Source organism: Tenebrio molitor, chromosome 1 (assembly GCF_963966145.1).
Source record: "Tenebrio molitor chromosome 1, icTenMoli1.1, whole genome shotgun sequence".
NCBI classification, from domain to species: Eukaryota; Metazoa; Arthropoda; class Insecta; order Coleoptera; family Tenebrionidae; genus Tenebrio; species Tenebrio molitor.
In genome coordinates this window covers 32,699,749-32,721,713 of record NC_091046.1, presented here as the reverse complement: position 1 = coordinate 32,721,713, position 21,965 = coordinate 32,699,749, and the positions used below count along the sequence as shown (strand labels likewise).

Here is a 21,965-nt window from a genome sequence, read left to right as displayed (position 1 = left end):
TCAACAATAATTACACATACATATTTACATTTTTATTTGCGTTAAACATTTTACCAGTGGTTTTAAAAAATATTTATTTATAAATGAAAATAATAAAAGTAATTTTACTACAAAATACAATTTTATTAGATTTAAATAAATTTTTCAACAAATAAAAAAATATGACTGTTATTATTGGCTATTGGGTTTAAACTTTAAAAATTTAAAAAAGTAACGTAGTATCAATTTCACAATAAACGAAGAATCTATTTACAACCTAAATGTCTTAATTTAATGAGTAATAAATCTAAGTTATGTATATACAAAAAACAGTAGATAAACATCAATATAAAATTACTTTTTAGAAAAGTTTGTACGGGGTGATCAAGAAGGACTGTTTAAGTTGGTAATGCGGAATTTTATTTTTAAATGGTACAACTGGAGTAACTTCACACTGACAGCCGCATCAGTGACAAGTCAAATTTGACATTTCAAATTAAATTAAACATGCTGGTGAATCATTCGAGAGAAGAGTTAATTTATGTTTAGAGCAAAATGGGGAGCACTTCGAGAATTTCCTTTAGTTAATTTTTAGATTATTATTCCAAATTCCAAATTTGATTTCATTTTGTCGTTAATTTTACTGTCATAACCTACCATTTTGTCGTTATTAATGCTACGTCAGATATCTGTCAAACAAACCCACAAAGCATATCCGGTTGCAGTGTTGTAAATAGCCGAATAAAAAAATGTTCTTAATTGTTTTGCCAACTTAAACAGTCCTTCTTGATCACCCGGTATATATTGATATCTTTTTTTTAGATTATTTTTGTAGAAGTAACCAGTCGTTTTGTGTGATTAACTAGTCTCTATTTTTTTGTAACTATGAGAATTTTAATTTTAATTATTTAATTTTTTCTTTAACAATGTATTTTTTGACAAGGCTCCGATTCTATTACTATCGCGGTCAAAATACTTTGGTCGTCACTTTTTGACACTTCAAATGTAAATCAAGTATTAATGTCAATATACATGACAATTTCAAATTATTCTTGTCAAAAATATGGCACATTCAGTTTTTGATAAATATAGAATCGTCTTACTTGCTTCTGAAGGTTGTCTAAACCGCGACCATGTTGATCTTTTGCTTTTGAACCCTGCCTCCGCAGCTGGGATTTACCCCACCTGTATGACACTGATAGATTAAAATAATTTTGACAACAATAAAAAATAAGGTTAAACATCCTAAAGCTTGCTTTACAATTGAATATCATTTATGTCACATTGACGACCAAAGTATTTTGGCCGCGATAGTACAACAGCAAATTTTCGACCTTAAATAAATTTGTAACGTTTTTTCGTAAAAAAATCAAATGGAATAAACGTTTCATTTAACAAGCTCTGGTACATGTTTAAATTCACACACGAATTTAGATACACCCTGTATGTGCATATGAGCATTGACTATACTACATTGTTGATAGTATATAGTCATTTATATTTTTTCGCAATCGTACAAGAGAAAATTATAATTGGATCGGTCATTGCAGAAACACCACCAGTCACAAACTTATTGAATAGGTACCGCTAGTTTATGATGATCAGATTCTTTTCGCCTTCCCTGATCCTTCAGTGAAAAATAACGTAAATAAGATTTTTTTTGCAAATCCCCGTCAAGTTATAAGTGTCATTAATTCAGGAGTAGTGATGCTTTTCAAATTAATACCCAGCAATTAGCATTAAGCTATTCATTTTGTTTCTAAACTGACCGATTAATTCCAATTCAGTTTTCATCATTAAATTACAATTATGTACTTACTTGGCTAAAGGCAAAATAGTTGTTTTGTTCTACCTTAAGATATGTACTAAGATATGTACTATGTATTTACAAATTGAACGTATCAGTCTATAGTCAGTACGTTCTTTGCTTGAGATTTTACAGTACTGACATAAGAGAAAAGTTTCATTAAAGAGGTGAACAAGTTTCATCTCTCACTAACTTGTCGACCATGATTCTTTATGTGCAGTCAACAAACAATCAGTACTTACTTTTCACAAACAGCAATCATTTATTTTTATTTACATAAGATTTCATTGAAGTTAAAAGAACATACTTATTATAAAATATTATGTTCCACAAAATTTATATTGAACTGTAGGTTTCCACGGGGGCGTAAGAAATGAAGGAGCGTTACGACGTCTAGACCTCTAGACACACCCCCTCGTATAACGCGTTACATTAAATAATTTCTAAAAAAAACTAAAATACGTATAAGTGCAATTTATTCGCCATACCTCTGAAACTACATTCAAGCGTTGGCACCTCCAAAATAAATTTATGCATTTAAAAATTGAATTGAAAGACCTTTCAAATGATGTATTACATGACCTTCCTTGCTATTTAAAACTTCAAAGTTGATAGTGTTCCCAGGGCTAGCTTTGCAGATTCACGCTTCAATCCTATATTAGAAAATGGTACACTCGAAATCGTTGAATCCAGTTTTTATCCCATTACTCTATCTTGCCTGGTTCAAAACTTAGGAGGGAGGAGAAACTGTTTACGTCCACTCTGTATATTACAAACAAACAAACGTACCATTTCTAATATGCGTATCTATACAACGACCTTCTAAGTTTTTTGATCTATGATAAGAGTATGACAGCTTTAAAAACTCTAATCAATTATTGTAAGGAAAGTCAAGTTTAGTTGGCGTTGTTTTACTCGTACATATAATCACCTTACCTATCGGCTATATGCTCTTGAAAATATTTTTACATTATAACGAAATCAAAATAATCCAACCCTGCTTTGACTAGTATACAAACATGTTGGCCTGGATGAATGAACATTAAGAAAACAACCTGATCAATAACAGTTGCTGTTTAGGAAACTAGATCAAGAACATTCAATTTATTAGCTATCTATGAAGATGTATAATTTATCGTCCGTGTTACTTTAGGCTTATACTCAAATGACACAATGACTACAAATTACTGATAATTAATGGCATTAAACTAGTATTAGTAATAAAAATAATAATCAACAATATCCACGGCGCCATAAAAGGTTTTCCTTATGAAATAATTCACGCGATTCTAATAAAAGTTTCATATCAATTCTAGGAGAGTTGTAATTACTTTGTCAGTTACGAGAATTAGGAATTTCGGTAAGTTCGGTCGATCGCCTCAATTGTGAAAAACATACTCTAGGAAAATAAGTGTCAATAAGAAAAAAGCGAATAAATACCTAAGTAAATTATTATGGACTCTACGATTATTATTTTCTTTGCTATTTCCTTAAATGAATACGTTAGAAAAACATAGATAAGTGAAGTGTTCGAAAATAATACTTAGTTCTCAAATGGAGCTTTCCGCATTTTCCATGGGTCACAAATTAAAATTTTAAAATTGAAAGCCACAGAAACTGTTCATAATAGATATTTATACACCAAGTGAGTTAAACCATTTTTATTCGCGAATAATCAGGTTTAAGTCACGTGGTTTATACAATATTTTATTTCATTTTGACCAAATACCATTAGAAGTAATTTCAATGAATTTTTAATTAAAAAAAAAACATAGACATCATAGTTGCGGTTCATATTACTTTTCTTGGTAACCGCTTGTGTTTTTGTTTTTACAAACAAACCGTAAATTTGGGTGCGCATCATTCTTTTATTGAGGGAAGAAAATGTATTATTCTACGAGTTCTGACTTCTGAGGAAGATTAACGAGAACTCTCCGACCTGCAACGATCGCAACTTGTATCGGCGCAAAATTGCAAGTTTGAGAAAGATGACGCATATTGGTAATTAATGTATAGGACAAAGATAGCTACACATTCGCGCTGCACCACCTATTTGCGACCATGAGTTGAAATCGGGCCAACGCCATTGTAGCGCAAGCAAAAGAGGCGATCGAAAAAATGGTAACCCCAAAATCAAGAATATTATACGAAAAGGAGTACCTACAAACTATTTTGTGAGTGACGAAGAAATCAACAGGTCAAAAGGGTGAACGAAAATATTATCTTAACCTACGTTGTGGATCGTTCCAGAAGCGTGAAACCTTCATCTTTGTGGTCCTATTTGCGAATAACGATATTATTATCGTTGCTGTCAGGGGGTTAATAAAGTCAATTTTAAACGTCAAAATGGAATTTCAAAAAATAAACATAATATGAAATGGTCAGTAAATCTGCAACGCAATAACTAAATATCTTTGTTTTTAGAAGAGACTAAAGCTCATCCACTAATCGTAATCAAATGCGAGATTAACTGAACACGTGATCAGATTGAACCAATCGAAGTTTCGGATTCATGGGTTATTCGCGCATTAAAATTTAATTCGAATTAAATATTTAATTTTCTTTCCATAAACTGGCCCTAAAAATTTCAAATTTTGATATCTCCTTTACGTCATTTGCGACAAATTACCTGATTCTGAATGATATTTCAATTTTTCATTTTTGCAATAATTTTTGTAAATAAAATTGCACACAATCCTCTTTCATGTCTTCTTACTTCTTGGACTCAATCAGTAAAGTTTTAAATACATACATACTTCAATAAGCAAACGAATTAGTAGAGGTCTCATACCGTCTATTTTACGTTTTGGCACAAATGACATTTTTACTACTACATTGTACACTCTCAGCCAAAGTTCTATCGTACTCGTAGTTTATATCATATACTCATACATTACAAAGACGTGCGGCCACCAGATTTTGGCCGACCTTGAATATGAAAATTGAGGTCTATAAGGCATGAGCTGTATTCTACTTAAATCCAAACCTTAGATCTGGGACTTCCAAGTACTGATGGTAAATAGTAATAATTACATCACAAACAAATAAAGAATGTCATAAATAAATATTACACTTGATAAATTACTATAACTAAACAATATGGGCGGTGGGGGCACAAAGGTGAATGAAATTCAGGAATATGTCGTGCGCAAAAGAAGACTACAACCATACGAAATTCTGTTAGAAAATTCATCAAATATGCACAAAAAGAACAAAAATTTTGTGCTTTATTGAATAATACAAAATATACATTTTTTTTTCTGATGGACATTCGACAGTATGTATTATTACATTTCGTCATCTTATCTGAACCGGAAGTTGAGAAACAAATCTGAGAATTATTTCAAAATCTGTCAATTTGGAAAGTAACAATTAGAGGTAAAATGTTTCAGAATGTAAATATGTACATTCATGGAAAATAGTTGAAGATTCACATGTATAATTTCAAATTATGTTCAGATTATTGATCTTTTCATTTTGATATAGGAATATCACTTAATAACAAAATACATAGTTTGCTTTTATCTACATAAACGTTCATTTAAATTCATCCTCAAAGTAGGCGTTGAAGACTCGATTGTGAACGCACTATACGTATAAAGTCTATAAATGATCACAGATCAGCTGTTTAAATCTACGCTTTTCCACGAGTGGTGCGTTCTCAATCGACTCTCCAACGCCAACTTTAAGGATACATTTAAATGAACGCACGATATATGCTGCAAGTTGTACTATTGCGGGCAAAAAAAGTGGGACATCAAATTTCTGTCAGTTTTGAAAAATTCGATATAGTTCAAGCTTTATTGTCATTTTTTTTGACACTATTCCAGCTGACAGTTTACAAATTTATTTTATACTCCTATTTTCCTTTTCCAAATGCCCTCTCCTTTTGATAAAGGTAGATTTTGATTGGGACTTTGCATTATATAAATATTCACTACGTGCTTACTTACAATCATTCCCTACAACCTACAATACTTAATGACAACGTCAATCAATTCAAAGTAGGGTTAGAATTAGATAAGGGTTATTTCAGATCAAAAGTCAAGACAATGACGTTGATGTCCCACTTTTTTTGCCCGCAATAGTAACTATCGCTGACCAAAAAAAATTCGTACAGCCAAAATTTTTGTATTATAAATTAAAGTCTACAATGTCAAACGTTATTGTCAGTGTCAAAGTCAATGCGAAAAAATGGGTTTAACTGAAATTCAAAAACAGACTATAGCGCAACGTTTAAGAGACGGGATTTCGATAAGGGCAATTGCTGCTGAGGTTGGTGTTGATAAAGGTACCGCCGTACCGTTTTATTGGCCAAACAAAAAATCAAACCTTTATTAAAAAAGCGATGTTTACACAACTCAAATTTTTAATTTTTGGATCTTTGTTGTGTCATCTGTGTACGAGTTTGTTGTTGCGTGTACGCTTCTAAGCAATACCTAATAAAGCTTATTGAACACAAAAATAGAAAAAAATAGTTCCAAACAAAGAGAAAGACACATCTATGGTGATGTTCTGATATTGTTTAAATCCGATACACACAACCCTAAAGTAGCTGTACAACACTTTAATGAACACGACTGTACACTGCTGTGCGTATGTACGGTCGGTGGACAAATAAAACTGGGACACTTAAAATTTAATCTGTGTAAATCAGACCATTGAATTGTCAATATATTTGTCAGTGTCTATATAATATGTCATACCAACGTTAACCTATTTGTGATAAAGCCGTAATTAAACGATGCAAATTTATAAATTTTGACTTATGTGATTGTCATTTTTGTCCCAGTTTTATTTGTCCATCGACTCTACATATTTAAAAAGTTGGATTAAGTACATTTAATTTTCAATTGACCAAAGTAAGTTGTTGGCTTATTTGCTTCACAACTTTTACAAATCCAAAAATAAATCAAATAACATGGTGTCGATAACCACTATAAAATCACTGCAAATACACTGGGATCCTGGTACCAACATCATCAACAATTCATAATAAAATTTTAATAATATCGACAAACACTAACAATCCAAAAGAAGATATTATAATTGAATTAACCAATAAAAATCGCACGTAACGCAATAATTTTATATAATTGATACGTCACTGATATTTGCTAGTAAAAAAACGTATTTGTTTAATTTTGTGTTTTACAAGACCTTGCTAAATTTAAAGCCTTTTTCGTCAGTAAATACCTTCAGTCACCAGATCGGCTCACAAATAAATTTAAACTTCACACATTATGTTAAAAACAATAGCAGGTATTGGATAAAAATATTAATAGAATTTAAATTTCGAACAGTCCTAGTTAAAGCATTGAGTTAATAATAGTTATTATCCTTGAAATTCTCATAACTACTGCCCACTAGTTGGATTGTAAAATTACATAAATAAAAATGTATTTTTATCTAACAAAAAGTAAATATTTTACACCCGGTGAAATAGAAACGATGAACTTAGTACATTTTTTGTTTATATGTAATTCTGTTCAACGAACCAATATCTAACTATAGAAAAATATGTACAGTGTGGAATAAAATGATTTACATCTAGTTACATTTGCATTACCCTTGTAAAAATACGAAATGCCGCTCTACAAAGTACCCTAGTTATAAAATCGTACATAGGCACATACAGAGTCATTACAAAATTTGCAACTACAAATAAGTGCTTGATTACACAACCTCTTCAGAAGGGTTGTGTTGTCTTAACTGACAATTTCTGGTAATATTATCACAAAATAGTCATTTGTATCACTAGGCCAGAAGCGGCACGTTTGCGACTGCGAGTAAGGTTTGCGGGGCGAGGCTATAGGCGAGGCTTGCAAATCCGAGTACTCGCCAAACCGTTTCTGGACGTGTCGTACACAAAAATTTTGTGCTCACTTCTGCGGGTATTTAAAGCACTTGTTTTAATAATTGATATTAGGGGCTTGTTTGTGTTGGCAACACGTAAACATTTAAATTTTAAAGTCAACATTACTCTTGCTTTTTGACATTTGTTAAATTTAATTCATTTGTTTGTTCCGACATTTTTTGAAACATTTGGTATAATGGATACACCAGCCCATATTTAAGAAGTGGCTCAAAATCTAATTTTAATTAATTAATTTTAGTTAAATATTTCTTCTTTGTAGTTTGTACGTTATTGTAAATAGAAAAACATTTTTAACGAGCCATACATAGGAGTGACATTGACATTTGACACTGACAGAATCCTGATATCACATGCCAACCGAAACCGATGACAACACAAAATCCCTACCGAACTAGGCCGGCAAGACATGTGTTTCTGGACGATTTCGAAATCAACAAACTACCAAAAGTACCTAATTAAAATCCAGAGTAGACAATATAGTACATACATATGTATATTAAGTATCAAGAACGGTAAGGACATCATACCGATTGAAGACAATTGTTGTCTGAGATTCGGTAGTCCTTAACGTTCGTGATGCTTTTGACGTTTTTTGCACGATTGAATCTTTATTACAAAGCATTCATAGAATAGGCAATGCGATATGTGTTACCCTTCACATCATGTTGCTATAATGTCGATTTGTGTATTAGGTTTCTATGTATAGCAATCTGCAAACAGTTACCGCCATTGCAATTTTTTGTGAAAATATTATTAACGCCAGTCATGTTGAATAAGAAGCAGTAAAACGAGTGACCCTAGTGATTCCGAAAACGAAGTAGATGTTGTAGAAGAAGCTTAGAATGTGGAGCGTACGGCTCTGATTCCTGAAAAATCCAGAGAACGCTACTCGTTTCAGCTACATGGTTAGCTAATAAAGGTGAAGACCTTCTTGGACTGAAAAGACACGGAGGCTGGAAGTCTTCAAGTACATTTGAAGGCTACATTGAAGATTGTGTCGAATACAAGATTCAATTTGCAAGAAAAAATCTTTATGGCGACACATTTTCGAAACCAACGACTTCAATGTGTAATCAAGAAGACAAGGAAAATTCGGAGTATGAAAATTTTGACAATGCTAATGTCGCGGCCAGTCCCCTAATGTTATTTAATTGCAGTGGGAAGAAAGACCGACTACAAGAGCCGTATAAGTTTCCAAAAAGTGCTAACATCTTGTCTTCAACTTCTAGATTCCAAAATAAGCTTCCTTTGACAATTGGCAGTTGTCATAGTTGAACTTTTCATATTTATATTAACAAATAAGTTATTAATTGTTACATAAAAATTATTATAATAATTGGTTAATTTTGAATAAATGTATTTACCGTTCTAGAAAGCTAAGATACTTTACTGTCGAGTTTATCGTCAGCAACTAGTAAACACAATGTACTGTTTTGGAAACAGACGTGGTAAACAAGCAAATAGAGTTCAGTAGCGCAAAAAAATATATTTATTCAGTTCGATGTAAAGACTTGAAAGTTTCTTCATCTAAAAAGGTGAAATACCTACGTATTTGATATACTACTCGTAACGTGTTTATCAAAACGGTGTTACACCATTTCGAACACAGTAAGAACCAAAGACGTAGAACAGATATGTAAATGTTCTCTTGAATATTCACCTGTATAATGAATACATTTTATGGCGCATAAATTAAAAAAAAAAAAAATTTGCTGTTCACTGTGAACAGAATTATCAGTCACAGCAGTTTATTAAAATACTAAAGTGAATCAAAGATTTATAAAAAAAAAATAGTTTCAATACATTTTGCTATTTTTAGGAACTAAATTTCTCAAAAAGCAAAAACTTCAAGCACAACATAATTTAACTAAAAATGGAGCTGTAGCAAATTTAGAGAAAAGTTTAATAAAGTTTACATTAATTATATATTTTTAAATCTGGTAGTGTTTTGAAGGTACATGTGTACATATGTATACTAGACCCTTGAACAAAAAATTGGATAAAGGAGTTTTAGCAAGAATATAATGTTTCATTTTTGCTGTTTTTTAATAAGCCATAAATTCAAATAGTTAGTGATTTAGTTATAGTGCCCTTACGGCCGTATTCACCAACGCCAGTTAACGTTAACTGTAGGTTAAAATACTTCGTTACTTTAGTTACCTATTGTTATAACAATGTTTTCGTATATTTTAACCTACAGTTAACTTTAACTGGCGTTGGTGAATATGGGCCGTAGAGGTTTAAACTTAAAAATCAGGCTGAATCTTGAATGAGCGATCTAATGTTGTACTCTCAATATTAAAAGCCCATCTACTTAAATTCAAAATTAAAATGTTGCAAGTTGAGAATGGTATTTAACAATGATGGATGCATGACAAATACCTTCAACGTAATTTACGAAAACACACATTGTTTTCCTTTTTTTTATCATCATAAAAATGATCACATACAAACAAACAAAAAATACATTCGGATATAAAAGACATGTTTTGCTCCTTTTCATAAATTGCTTTTTGCCACCATGAAGTCATAAGGTGCATCATAAACTTTAGCATTGAAATTCACATTATAATGATGATGATAAAGTTTATGAAGATAATAAAGTCCTATTAAATAATTAGATCTAGACTTTAGTTGGAAATATTATTAGCCACATAAAACCCCACCCTAATAATGTTAATGTAGGAAAGTTACTCAAACAAACTGTTGTGACATAATTTATTGCCAATAACGTTCCAAAAATTTTTGCATATTAAATAAGTCACTAAATTATCTGTCGATTTTTTTTCAAATGACTTGCAAGTGTAGAACTATCTTTGATATACATAGTTGATCCGTCTCCTTTGATGGAAAATTTTATTCCATGCCACATCCGTTATAGTTCTTCAAATTTTTTGTATGTGAATCACGGTGTTAGTAGACTGTTTAAAATGCGCTGGTTGTCATTCAGAAGTAATCATAACAACAATAAGGATATATTGTTACTTAGATAAGATATCATAAATAAGACCGGGCATATGCAAACATTTCTTAACTATGAACTGTTTATAAAATGACGTTACAACTTTACACCATATTGAGTAGGATGATGTTAATGGGATCTACCCGATCATAAACTTCCTAGGGAAATTTTAGTAGGAAGCTTGAAAATAAAACAAATGATCACTAAAAAAGTAATTTGATGTTAAAAGTAGAGTTAAAAGTCAAATTAAAGCAAGAGATAATTGTTAGACATGCCCTGCCATTTTGCAAAAAAGGAGCAGTTTCTAAAATAAATAAATAAATAATTATTACTAGTCACATTATAGTGTTATGACAGATGCTATAAATACTTGCAGCAATAAATATGTAAATGGCGCCAACCATTTGTGTACCCAAAATTCTTTCCATAGGAAAATTATGAATATGTTGACAATCTGTTATCTGTTCACGCAAAATGGAATAGTTCGTGCTCTCCCAAACGTATAGATTAAAAGTATTCATGGAACCAGGTGTTTGATACATGCCGGTTCACTGAATACAAAGACAAGTTGTACACGATTAGGTACATACTCGTGTATCTACAAAATGTAATTCATAAAAAATTCAAACTATAAAAAATTCAAACTGACCGCTTTTTATAAAAATAAAATCAAGCACCGAACTTTCAAATGATGAAAATTGAGAAGAATTGAAACATATTTTTATTTTGTTTCATAATAATTAAAATTTTCGAAAATAGACATTAACGTTAATTTATCTACCATTTCACAATGGATTATATCGGGCTAACCGGAAAATACTAGAGCATTTTTAAATGCAATACCCTTCATATTATCTTTACTAATCAACAAATTATTGCAAATAATAATCTCTTTATAATTTTTTAATTTTCATCTTAGTCTACAAAAAGAGTAAATTCACTCCATTAATACAACTGAAAACTTGTAAGTTTTAAGGTGTGAGGTCGAGCCTAATGTTGTCGAAAATATGTCCGTAATGTAATGTAATGTAATGTAATGACCTTGAAATTGATATAAAAACATGTAAAGGACTATATTCAACAGTTGTGTTATGTTAGAGTAAAATGGTCATGCGCATAGGCTAATTGTGAGGTAAATATCTATAATGGAAAACATCGAAATCTTTTTAAGGTTCATTTAAATATTTCTAAAAATGGGGAGATATTTTCGCGAATACTGCAACGGGTACATCGAATGGTCGTAAGTATTCCAGATTCAAAATTTATAATATATCTGTTGAAAAATATAGATAGGTTAGTGGATGTAAAAGAAAAAAAAAAGAAAAATTACTGAAATTTTGAAAAAAAAAGATTATTTGTTGTTTTGTTGAATAAAATCCTGCGATAGAGATTAAAAGTGATAATTGTACCTAACAAAAATATATTATAATTATTTTATAATATATTTTTATTGAAATTTTTGTATTAAATTTCTATTAAAATTTATTTTTATTTTTTAACAATTGACTATATCCGTTGTAGCATTCGACGTTCACTTTTAAAGTCAGAAATAATTCAATCTGCCTTCCAACAGTCAAGAAATCTGCTTATACGCAACGAAAAATTAATTATTATCGTTAACAGTGGTCTAACAAAAATGTGCTGCTTCAAAGGATTTGAGATTCAATAACTGTGATCAACATTCCTCAGCGAAAAAGAAGTGAGGTTGAGTTACATAAAGGAGTAAAAAAAAATTGAGACTTCCCAAGCCAAAAGATTCATAATTTCATAAGGATCATTGTACACTGCTGTGCAAAAAAATCGCGTACACCTATTTTTCGCTATGTTAAATCGGTCTAGATAAGTTTTGACCACGACCTGCTGTATAATAACCGGCCTGTTCATTTGATTAAAAAAGTATTGCGAAAATGTTTCTGAGAAAGAGCCAATTTTCGCCGATGAGGGAGCCACAGTACGGGCGCTTTTAAAGAATAAAAATGCGGAAAAATATGTTTAGACATGATTTCAGAGTTAAGATTGTGTACAGTAAGTTCATATTTTCTTTCTAAAACAATACCGAATACAATTGTATTTTTGTATGTTTGATTTTAAATTCAAATGTCATTTGAACGAGAAAAACTCTCGGTGACAAAAACTCACGATGAATAATATCCCCAAAAAGCGCCCGTACACTAGCGCTCTGCGGGGATCACTCAAATTACACTTTTGAACAGGCCGGTTATAATACGGCAGGTCGTGGTTTTGACTTTTTATTTGTCAGTGTCAAACAACTGACTCATTTTCCTAATAACAAATAAAATAGTGACAATTTCACTCACAGTTTATAACCTATTTACAAATATAATGTCAAAATCCACATTTACAAAGCACAAAATACTCGAAAACTTGATTGCTTGATTTTTGTGTACGCGATTTTTCTGCACAGCAGTGTACAATCGCGGCCATCCAAAAGTGAACGATTGCTTGCGAAAATTTCCGTATTTTTCGTTAGATTAAATCAGGCTGTATTCATTGGCGTTCGTGCAGCAGGCGTTACTATTTTAATAATAAAAAGTTGTAATAATAAAAATGAGACTAAGAAGTAATTAATACATTATTAAAGTGAAAGTAAACTTTAGTAAAGAAACCTTTCCAACACCTATTCGCATTGGCCTCTCAAGCCTGTTTTCTTGCCAACCCCTCTTTATACGTATTGAAGATGCAAGTCTTACTGCAATGTAATTCTCTCGCGACTGCAGCCAACGACCAATTTTCTTTTAGCTTTGCAATAGCCCCAGCTGTCTGCATCGGAGTGAGATGTGGCGGATGTAGCATTTAAAAAAAATAGTTTTCATAATTTTTTATCGCTAGTGTCAAACTTTGACATTTTAGGACGCCTATGATTTAAAGTAAAAATCAAACTATAAAAAAAACGTTCACTTTTGGATGGCCGCCATAGTACATATAATCTATTCCATCTTTAAAAAAACGATAGGTTGCCATGCTTTAATTTTGTTAAATTGGCAGTACTGAGGAAAGCAGCAGTTATATTTCATTTCATTTTGGTTGTAAATCTTTTGTAACTAAATTTGAAGTGCTATGTTGCAAGATGATTCTAAAACAAAAAGTAAATAAAGTTATCAATAAATGTCATTTTGACGTTTTTCCAATTTATTTTAAATTACACAACACAAAGTAATAATTTAAAGGGTTTACTGCAAGTGCATAATGCCAAAAGTTGTGTTTGTCGAGACAAAACGTGGTGTGTTGAAGGACTAGACACATTTTAAACGAGATATAAGTAATGATGCGATTATTAACTGATTGATGGATATCTTCAATGTGAGAACAATGAATTTGTATTCGATGAAATCCTGAACTGTAATTAATTTATAGGTGGGAAGATCTGTTATATATTGCATAATTACAAAAAAGGGTCTGGAGGATACTAGAACTATAAAGAGGAAAATCAGAAAAGTGGAACCATTTTTTAAAATAGATCTAAACGAAATTATTCGTGGGCTAAACATTAGAAGATGATTCGGAATCTAATGATGAAGATAATTCTGAAGATGAAATAATGGAGGTTAAAGTGTAGATGTCTTTTAAAAAAAAAGTGATTCCATTTTGGAGAACTTATCCGTTTTCTGCTTGTTAAACTAAAGCAAGCGTTCTTCAAACTCATTCAACGACTAAAGCCTCCACCAGATGTTTACATTTTGATTTGTCTTTTTTTTTCAGTTGCTATTTTTAATAAAAAATGCTGGGTTCTCTATTAATCTCTTGTAATAGAGTTTCAATCGATTCGCAAAAAAGCGGAGCATAAGTATGGCAACACTGTACCTTCAAAATTTTCAAAATTCCTAACCAAACTTTTATTCAGATATACAGGATGAAATCTGTCAGATTGTCATGGCCAAGCATCGTTTTTTTAAAGTTGGAATACATTATATAAACATTTTTCATAACACCAAAAATTTTTGTGATCTTTATTTAATAGATGTATACAACTCTTAGGGCCAGTTTACAGAAGCGAAATTAAGTTAATCGTAATCAAATGCGAGATTAACTAAACACGTGATCACATTGAACCAATCGAAGTTTCGGATTCATGGGTTAATGGCGCATTAAAATTTAATTCGAATTAAATATTTAATTCTCTTTCTATAAACTGGCCCTTAGTGAAATGCTGAAGAGGTCAAATAAATCATTTCCACCTGCAAATATAAAACAGTTTTGGTCTAAAGTAGACAGATGGAGGGCTGCAGCAGGATATGTGTGATTGTTGTAATTTTGAAACATAAAGAACAGAGTGATCTCCTCAGGATGATCCTTCAAAAATTATAGGCAAGGAACGAGTTCCAGGTGCATTGGCTACCCAAAAAGAACTTATATTGAGAACAGGTACAGGGACAGATTCTCAATCAAAACAAAATTTCGTCAGATGTGAAACAATTTTTTTTTTGGAGGCACACAGATTAGGAACAGATAGTCAGGTAATTTGCAGGGTTGCTTATCCTCATCTGAGCTGGGCTCAGTACTTACCATTAGATGGTACATTTTCAATTGGCAAAAAGGGCACAACTATTGGCGAGTCAACACATTAAATTTTTGTCCATTGGAGCATTCAGATGAGAGGGCCAAGAAGGGCGATAGGCCAATAAAAAATTTCAGAATAAGTTTACTAAGGGCTGGAAGAAGTGGTAAGGGGCTGAGAAAAAAATATAAATCAGTGAGTTATAAATAAGTATAACTAAGTTATTTGTGAATTTTAGTTTTACCGAAAGAGTAAACATGGAAAAATTTGATACTATGTTTTAAGTCAACGTGGACAGTTATTGTTAATTTTAAAAAAATACAAGTTTCAAAAATACAGAGTCTTAAAAACAAGTAAAGGAACAGTGTGGCGGTGCACAAAGAAACATTGTGTAGCAACAATTTACACTCTAAAATCGGTTTTTTCAAGAAAAAATGGTACTCATAATCACAATTTTGAAGAAGAATTATTGGTAAGACAAAAAATCAGTAACTCCGTCAAGAGAAAAGCCCAAGAAGATATTTCTGTCCTGTCAAACCAGAATACTGAGCGCAGTTCAGGTGTTAGTAAAGGTCAGTTCAGGTAAACAAAATTTCTTGAGCCCAGTTCGAGTGTTGGTTTTTCTGATTTCAGTGTCTTCAAAATGATTAAAAATTAATGAGTTATGATCGCAATGTTTTTTCATCTCACGATAATTTATTGTCAACGAATGAAAGAACCAGTGTGTTTAACTTACATTTTACATTTGCAATCTCAAGATAAAAAACTTGCATTATCAAAAAAATTATTAATTTAAGAACGTTTGGTTTTATCTTTTAGGAAAAATCGAGTTGTAAATAATTTTTTTTCATCCTGTGTCAAATTTCAATACTTTACGTCATCAGTTTGAATGCGGGAAAACGCAAAAAACGGCCGGACGCCGGTTAAGTGTTGCTATTGGAAACACAAAAGTAACAATCGCAATAACAATTATTTAGGTTTAAGAAATGTTTTATTCAAAAATACATCTAAATACAAATTAACAATTTAACTATTTCGGCCACAAAGAAGATGCACTTACTTTCTCAGACTAAAAACATTAGTTCACAAATAAAATAATACAACCATTTAAATCAAATCTAAAAAATAGGCCAGCCAGCATAACCTCTTCCGTAATTTTCTTCACATTATTTTCTGATTTCCATTTACAAAAATGGCTGAATTGTTTTTGATACCTTTCACCAGACTTGGTAGGTATTAATTCAGCACAGGCTTCTGCAGATTTTCTTACAATTTCTGGAGGATTTGCTTTAGAAGTCATTTTGACGCACAAGATTATTTCAACAAAATAAACAATTGCCAAACAGCCGTTGCTAATCATGTTCCAAAAATGTGACTAGATTTGGAGCTTTTGTTGAATTACTTTGAAATTAATTTCAATGTTTCTTTCAAACGAAATTTGAGGCAGGAGGAAATAAAATACATAACGACATTCGTCCGTGAACTCTTTTTACAGTACTCGTTTCGAGTTTCAAGACTCGGCTCCTTCGTCGCCTCGTCCTTAAACGTCTAACTCGTACTGTAAACTATGAGTTCCCGGACTTATAACGTTAATTACTATAGTTATAGGACAATTTGTTTTTCAAAATGAATATGATTTTTCATACATGACAATCACGTCAATTTTTCAAGTGCACTTTAACTAAGAAATGTGAAAGCAAACGTTTAAAAAAAATATTGCATTAAACTTGTTTGATGAGTAATTTAAGTAAGCAGACATTTATTTATAAACCTTGAACTAAAAGAAGGACACACTAGAACAAAATATTATATCCTGCTTAGACTGAATCAAATTTACTTCCGTTAACTGATTTGCAGTAATCAATTCTAATAAATCATAAATGCATATTAACAATTGTCGAATTTAACTAATAAATTGTACCAAATGTCCAAATGATTTGTTTTGTTGGAGGTAGAATGTTGTGTTACTGGAACGTATTTGCCGACGTCACGAGGCGCTAATAAACAACGCAATACACATAAGACGAAAAGTATTAACAGAGTATTCTTTTATTTTAACATATAACTGACAAAAACACTGACAAAATTTAACTAATTTGGAAAATATCAATGATAAGGAACAATTGTTTGACCAAGCACCTTCAGTATAATTTGGGACGAAAAGCAGATGTACATTCGGGACCCTTCAATTATCAACAATGATAATCAATTAAAGATTTATTGGTTTAACTGGTTATAACTAGTTATAACACTAACAGATTAAGGAAAGACTTCATGTAATGATCCTAGTTGCCAATATTTGAAAAGCAATAAGTCAAGCGAGAGTTGATACGTCGATTTTCTCTACATCAAGGTTGTTATTGAGGCCGTTATAAAATGAGTAACTCTGGAAATCTTTTTAAAGAAATTAAATCACAGATGTCATTAAAAAAGTTCATTGAGAAGTACAAAATTGTTAATTCACTAAAATCTTTTTCAAGACAGTGCATCTTTACAAGTGAATTTAACTAGGTCATAATAATTGATATAAAAAATACACAATTATCTCAAAATTTATCTAAAATTTTCATGTTGTGTAATATCTTGTGCAATAACGAGATACCGCTTTAATAGTACTTAAAGATAAGATATAACACCTCTAGGTACATTTAAAATACATTTTTGAGAAAACCGCATTTAAAATTTTTATACAAAACATTAATTATTGTAAACTTGATAAAAATATTTGTTGTAAACTACCGGGGTCCTTTTTAAGTTCTAAAACGTGTAATTTCAGCCTAACTAATGAAACGCGGCACTCATAATAAATATACAGTGTACGAGTATATACACGTAAAAATGTGCTTTAACTACCTATTACTATTACGTGTCTTGTGTCTTCGTATGTAAACATAAGCCCCGTCCACGGTGTTTGCATTTTTTGACATGATCACATGATGAATTTAATCCATGCGACTTTGGTATAAATTATCACTTCGCCCATGCATTTCTCACTTTTATTGCAAAAACAACAATTTAGCACATTAATCAACATTCAAGTGATAAAACTGAACAATCGCAAACATCTCTACGAAATTTTGTCTTAACTATTATGTTTTTAAACTAAATCCAACGCATAAATTATGAAATAGTGATTTGCAAATGAGGTGGACTCCTAGTGAACCTTGCCGTATTTCTGCGGGGTAGCAGTTCAAAATCGTAAAATTAAGGACCAATGAAATAGATAAAAAAAATTCAATTCTAAAATAAAATTACATATTATTAAAATACGCAATGCATGTAACAACAAACACAATAACTCAATATCTTTGATTGTGTGTTCCGTACTTAAAAACGATAAAACCTTTGGTCTTCATCTTCCAAAAAGTTGTAAATAAGTAAATAAAGATTATTGTTAACAAATCCTTTTTTCGTTATTAATGTTCCTTATATCATAATGAAATAATACATGTTAAAAATAAGATTGCAATTGACAAAGGACATGTTTATTATAAATATTACACTTATCACAATTAAATACAATGAGCCCACAGAGCAAAAAGATTAAATTATTAGCAGATGTCTTTTTAGTACGCTTTTGTAGCCTCCTGTTTTTCAGATGTTTTTTTCTTTATTTTATTTTAAATAAAATAACTAGTAATTTTTTAATTTAAACACAATTTTTATATTTAGAAACATGAGAACCGGAAATTAACAAAAATTTCTTCTTTTTCACTTCCAGCTAAAGCGACATTGTGAAGAAAAAATGTTTAATTCATCATCATAATTAATTAACTAATTAAATTAGAGCTACTCAAATGCTCTTCTAACATAATATGAGAAAACTTTAAAATAAAAGTGTCGAATTGCACGTCACTCAGTGTAGGGAATAAACCAATTTAACAGATTCCAGGTAGCGTGTTTATTCTAGTAGACGAAATAAATTTGGAATTATATGAACAGTAATATGTAAGTAACTAAAAAGATCTGTTTACAAAACAAATATCGTAAAGATGTTAAACTGCATCACAATCTGACTGGCGGCAAATAATGAAAAATGAAAGATTACCTTAGACAGTTCCTTCAGTTCCATTTTAGCGCAAGAGCAGTAATAGGTACTGACCAATGTTTCTTTTATATCATAATGATTCAATTTTTTACCGGAACTAATTTTACGAAAATGTAACAGTAACGGTAGGCTCAAACTCTCACACTGGCAGATTCGCATAGTCAACCATTTATTTTCAACTTTGGCAACATGCTAAATATAATTGGACACGGGTGTGTAGCCCCGCTACGTCATAAATTCTATTTTGAATTCTTCTATGTGCTAAATCTGGCCTAATTTTCGGCAAGCTCTATCGATGCAACCACGTGCTCCTTGCAATTTAATCGCCATTAATTGCGTTCTAATTAGCAAACATACCGTAAAAATCAGGGTGAAATAGAGGTTGTCTCCGCCTGGACTTTACATGTTCAAACATGGACGTACCATCGATACGTCACAGTTCGCCAGTTATGACGGGTTCTAATCCAATTAGCGTTGGAGTGATGTGAAAATAATTCACGCATTTCCATGAATTTAAAAGTGTTATCTGAACCAGATTTAAGAAATGTGAAAAGCGTTGGCCTGCAGGTATATCTACCTTGGAGCAACTAGTGTTAAAAAAGAGAGCTGTAAAAGGTGCGTACCGCAGCTACAGTGTTCCAGTATTCATAAATTACATTTGAACAATGTCAAATATTTATGAATATTTTTGTAACCCCAGTTACAAGATTACCTTGCAGTAGTCACAATAAGGTGTTTGAAAAATATTTATTTATTAGACGATGGGATAAAAAAAACCCTGAATAATGACTGTGAAGTCATTGTCATTACCATCCGGAAGCTAATGTCGGAAGTTGCTAGCATTGAACTATCATATCGTTAAAAATTCTGTGATACATTATTTTGGTAGTTTTCAGTTCGGGTTAAACAAACAGTTATTTAAATTTTTAACACCTACGTGCAGTGCCGGCCCAAGATACGATTCGAGCATCTGGGGGGCCTGATACGTTCAAAGAAAACTAAAAGCTGGATTATGTTTTTTTCTAAAAGCAAAAGCAAAACTAGAGAACAATGTTAAAAATAATACAAAAGGCATTGTTACTCATCTCTCCATTTTATTCATTTCTTAACAATTAAGTGAACATTCGTTGATAAACAGAAAAAAAAAGTTTTCAACGGTGATACAAGTACACATTTACTATCATAATGAGTAAGATCTATAATAGTTACGCATTTTGTTGACTTTGTGTCTGGTTATAAATTAATTTAATTTAATTAACAAATACATTTTTGGTTATTTTAAATTCTTCACACTGTCGTTGCTGCCAAGTACTTAGTGTCTACTAAAAAATATAATTGTCTTTTTTTATTACTAAATCCAACATTGTTTAATACTGCGACATTTTTGATCGTATGTTAATGTTAAAATAAACTTGATTCACTAAAAGAAATAAAATTTTGCAGAAATAGAAGACTGGCGTTTTGAAGTCAGGGTTTACGAGTATTAATATTGCTTTAACAACCGGTGTTGGAATAAATTTAAGGAGAGTAATATATTTTTGTTGTGAACACAGACTAAACATTAAAGTTGAGATCTACAAAATCATAAAATATATTTTTGTCTCCTCATTATTAAAATACTATCAAAATCTTCTATGAAAAAGACAAATACAACAAAAAATTCTATACTTTAAAAATTTAACCATTGCTATTAATTTGTATCTATCTGAAAGAATGTCATGTTTCGGTAATGTACTCGTAATATGTAGGTAAATGTAAAATTCTCCTTTAGTGGTAAAATTTAATAAAGTATCTAATGGATCAGCCAAAATTGATTTGGTATACACTAGAAATGTGAATGTATATAACAAGAGAACTATCTATGTATTATTGTAGTAACACCGAGCGATCATTATAAAATAAATCAAGTTTGCTTTGGAGCCTATGCTATAGCATGGGTTGCCATAGGTAACACGCCGACTCGATTTATTTTTTAATTGATCGCACCGTATAATATTGTCACATACGATAGGCTGCGTTCCAAAATAGAACGAAACACCAGGTAGTTAATAAACAATTTTTTGTTCGACACTGTCAGAATTTGAGAATTTTCTCCTGTGTGAACGGATTTTTATAAATGTAACAACTTGTCAAAACGAAACGTCAAGCTAATTTTAAAGATTTTAAGCGATTTGGAGCCTTTAAGGGGCTCGTCGAACAAAAACGTTGTATTCAACTCGTTCTTGTGTAAATTGAGCCTTTTTTGGCACTCGTGGGCCTTTAAAACGCTCGTTTCGCTCGCGTTTTAAACTGGCCCACTCATGCCAAAAAAAGCCCAATTTACACGCGAACTCGTTAAATAAACTACTATTATTGTTTTCAACTGTCATAAATTCTCATTTTTTCCTTTGTAAACTGCCTCTTAACTGCCCTAAGGCAAAATGAGCAGATAACGAACCGTTGCCCTAGACAACACATTCAACGTTAGGTACATTTCTGACAGGTCTTGAAAAATATGTAAAAACTGTCAAAAGCAAAAGCGAAACCATTTTTAAAAGATTTGGAAGCTTCAGGGACGTCATTTCAAACAATAAAATTTTGTATGCAATGAGTTTCTGTGTAAATTGGGCTTTTCTAATTGCCCTCGAGACCTTAAAACCCTCGCTATGCTGTTGTTTTAATCTTGTCCCTCGAGCAATTAGAAAAGCCCAATTTACACAGAAACTCTTTGCATAAATAACTATTAATTAATTAAATTATCCGAGATAGCTAAACTAAAGGAGATATACAAATTAT

The 21,965-nt window shown here is 31.4% G+C and overlaps 1 protein-coding gene across 5 annotated transcripts in view; it reads right to left on the bottom strand.

The window, feature by feature from the left end:
* LOC138137131 (proton-coupled amino acid transporter-like protein pathetic) overlaps positions 1–19,319 on the bottom strand; it is a 34,191-nt gene extending 14,872 nt beyond the window's left edge. For 3 of the 5 annotated variants that reach the window (XM_069056463.1, XM_069056471.1, XM_069056472.1), the window contains exon 1: positions 19,191–19,318. Coding sequence is in view for 1 of the 5 variants with exons in the window: in XM_069056427.1 (XP_068912528.1) it covers positions 19,191–19,214 (24 nt within the window). In the remaining 4 variants the exon portion in view is untranslated. Of the gene's footprint in view, positions 1–1,798; positions 1,823–19,190 lie in introns of those variants that run through there. The other 2 variants (XM_069056427.1, XM_069056439.1) reach the window with 2 other exon arrangements.
* Positions 19,320–21,965: the final 2,646 nt, after the last annotated feature.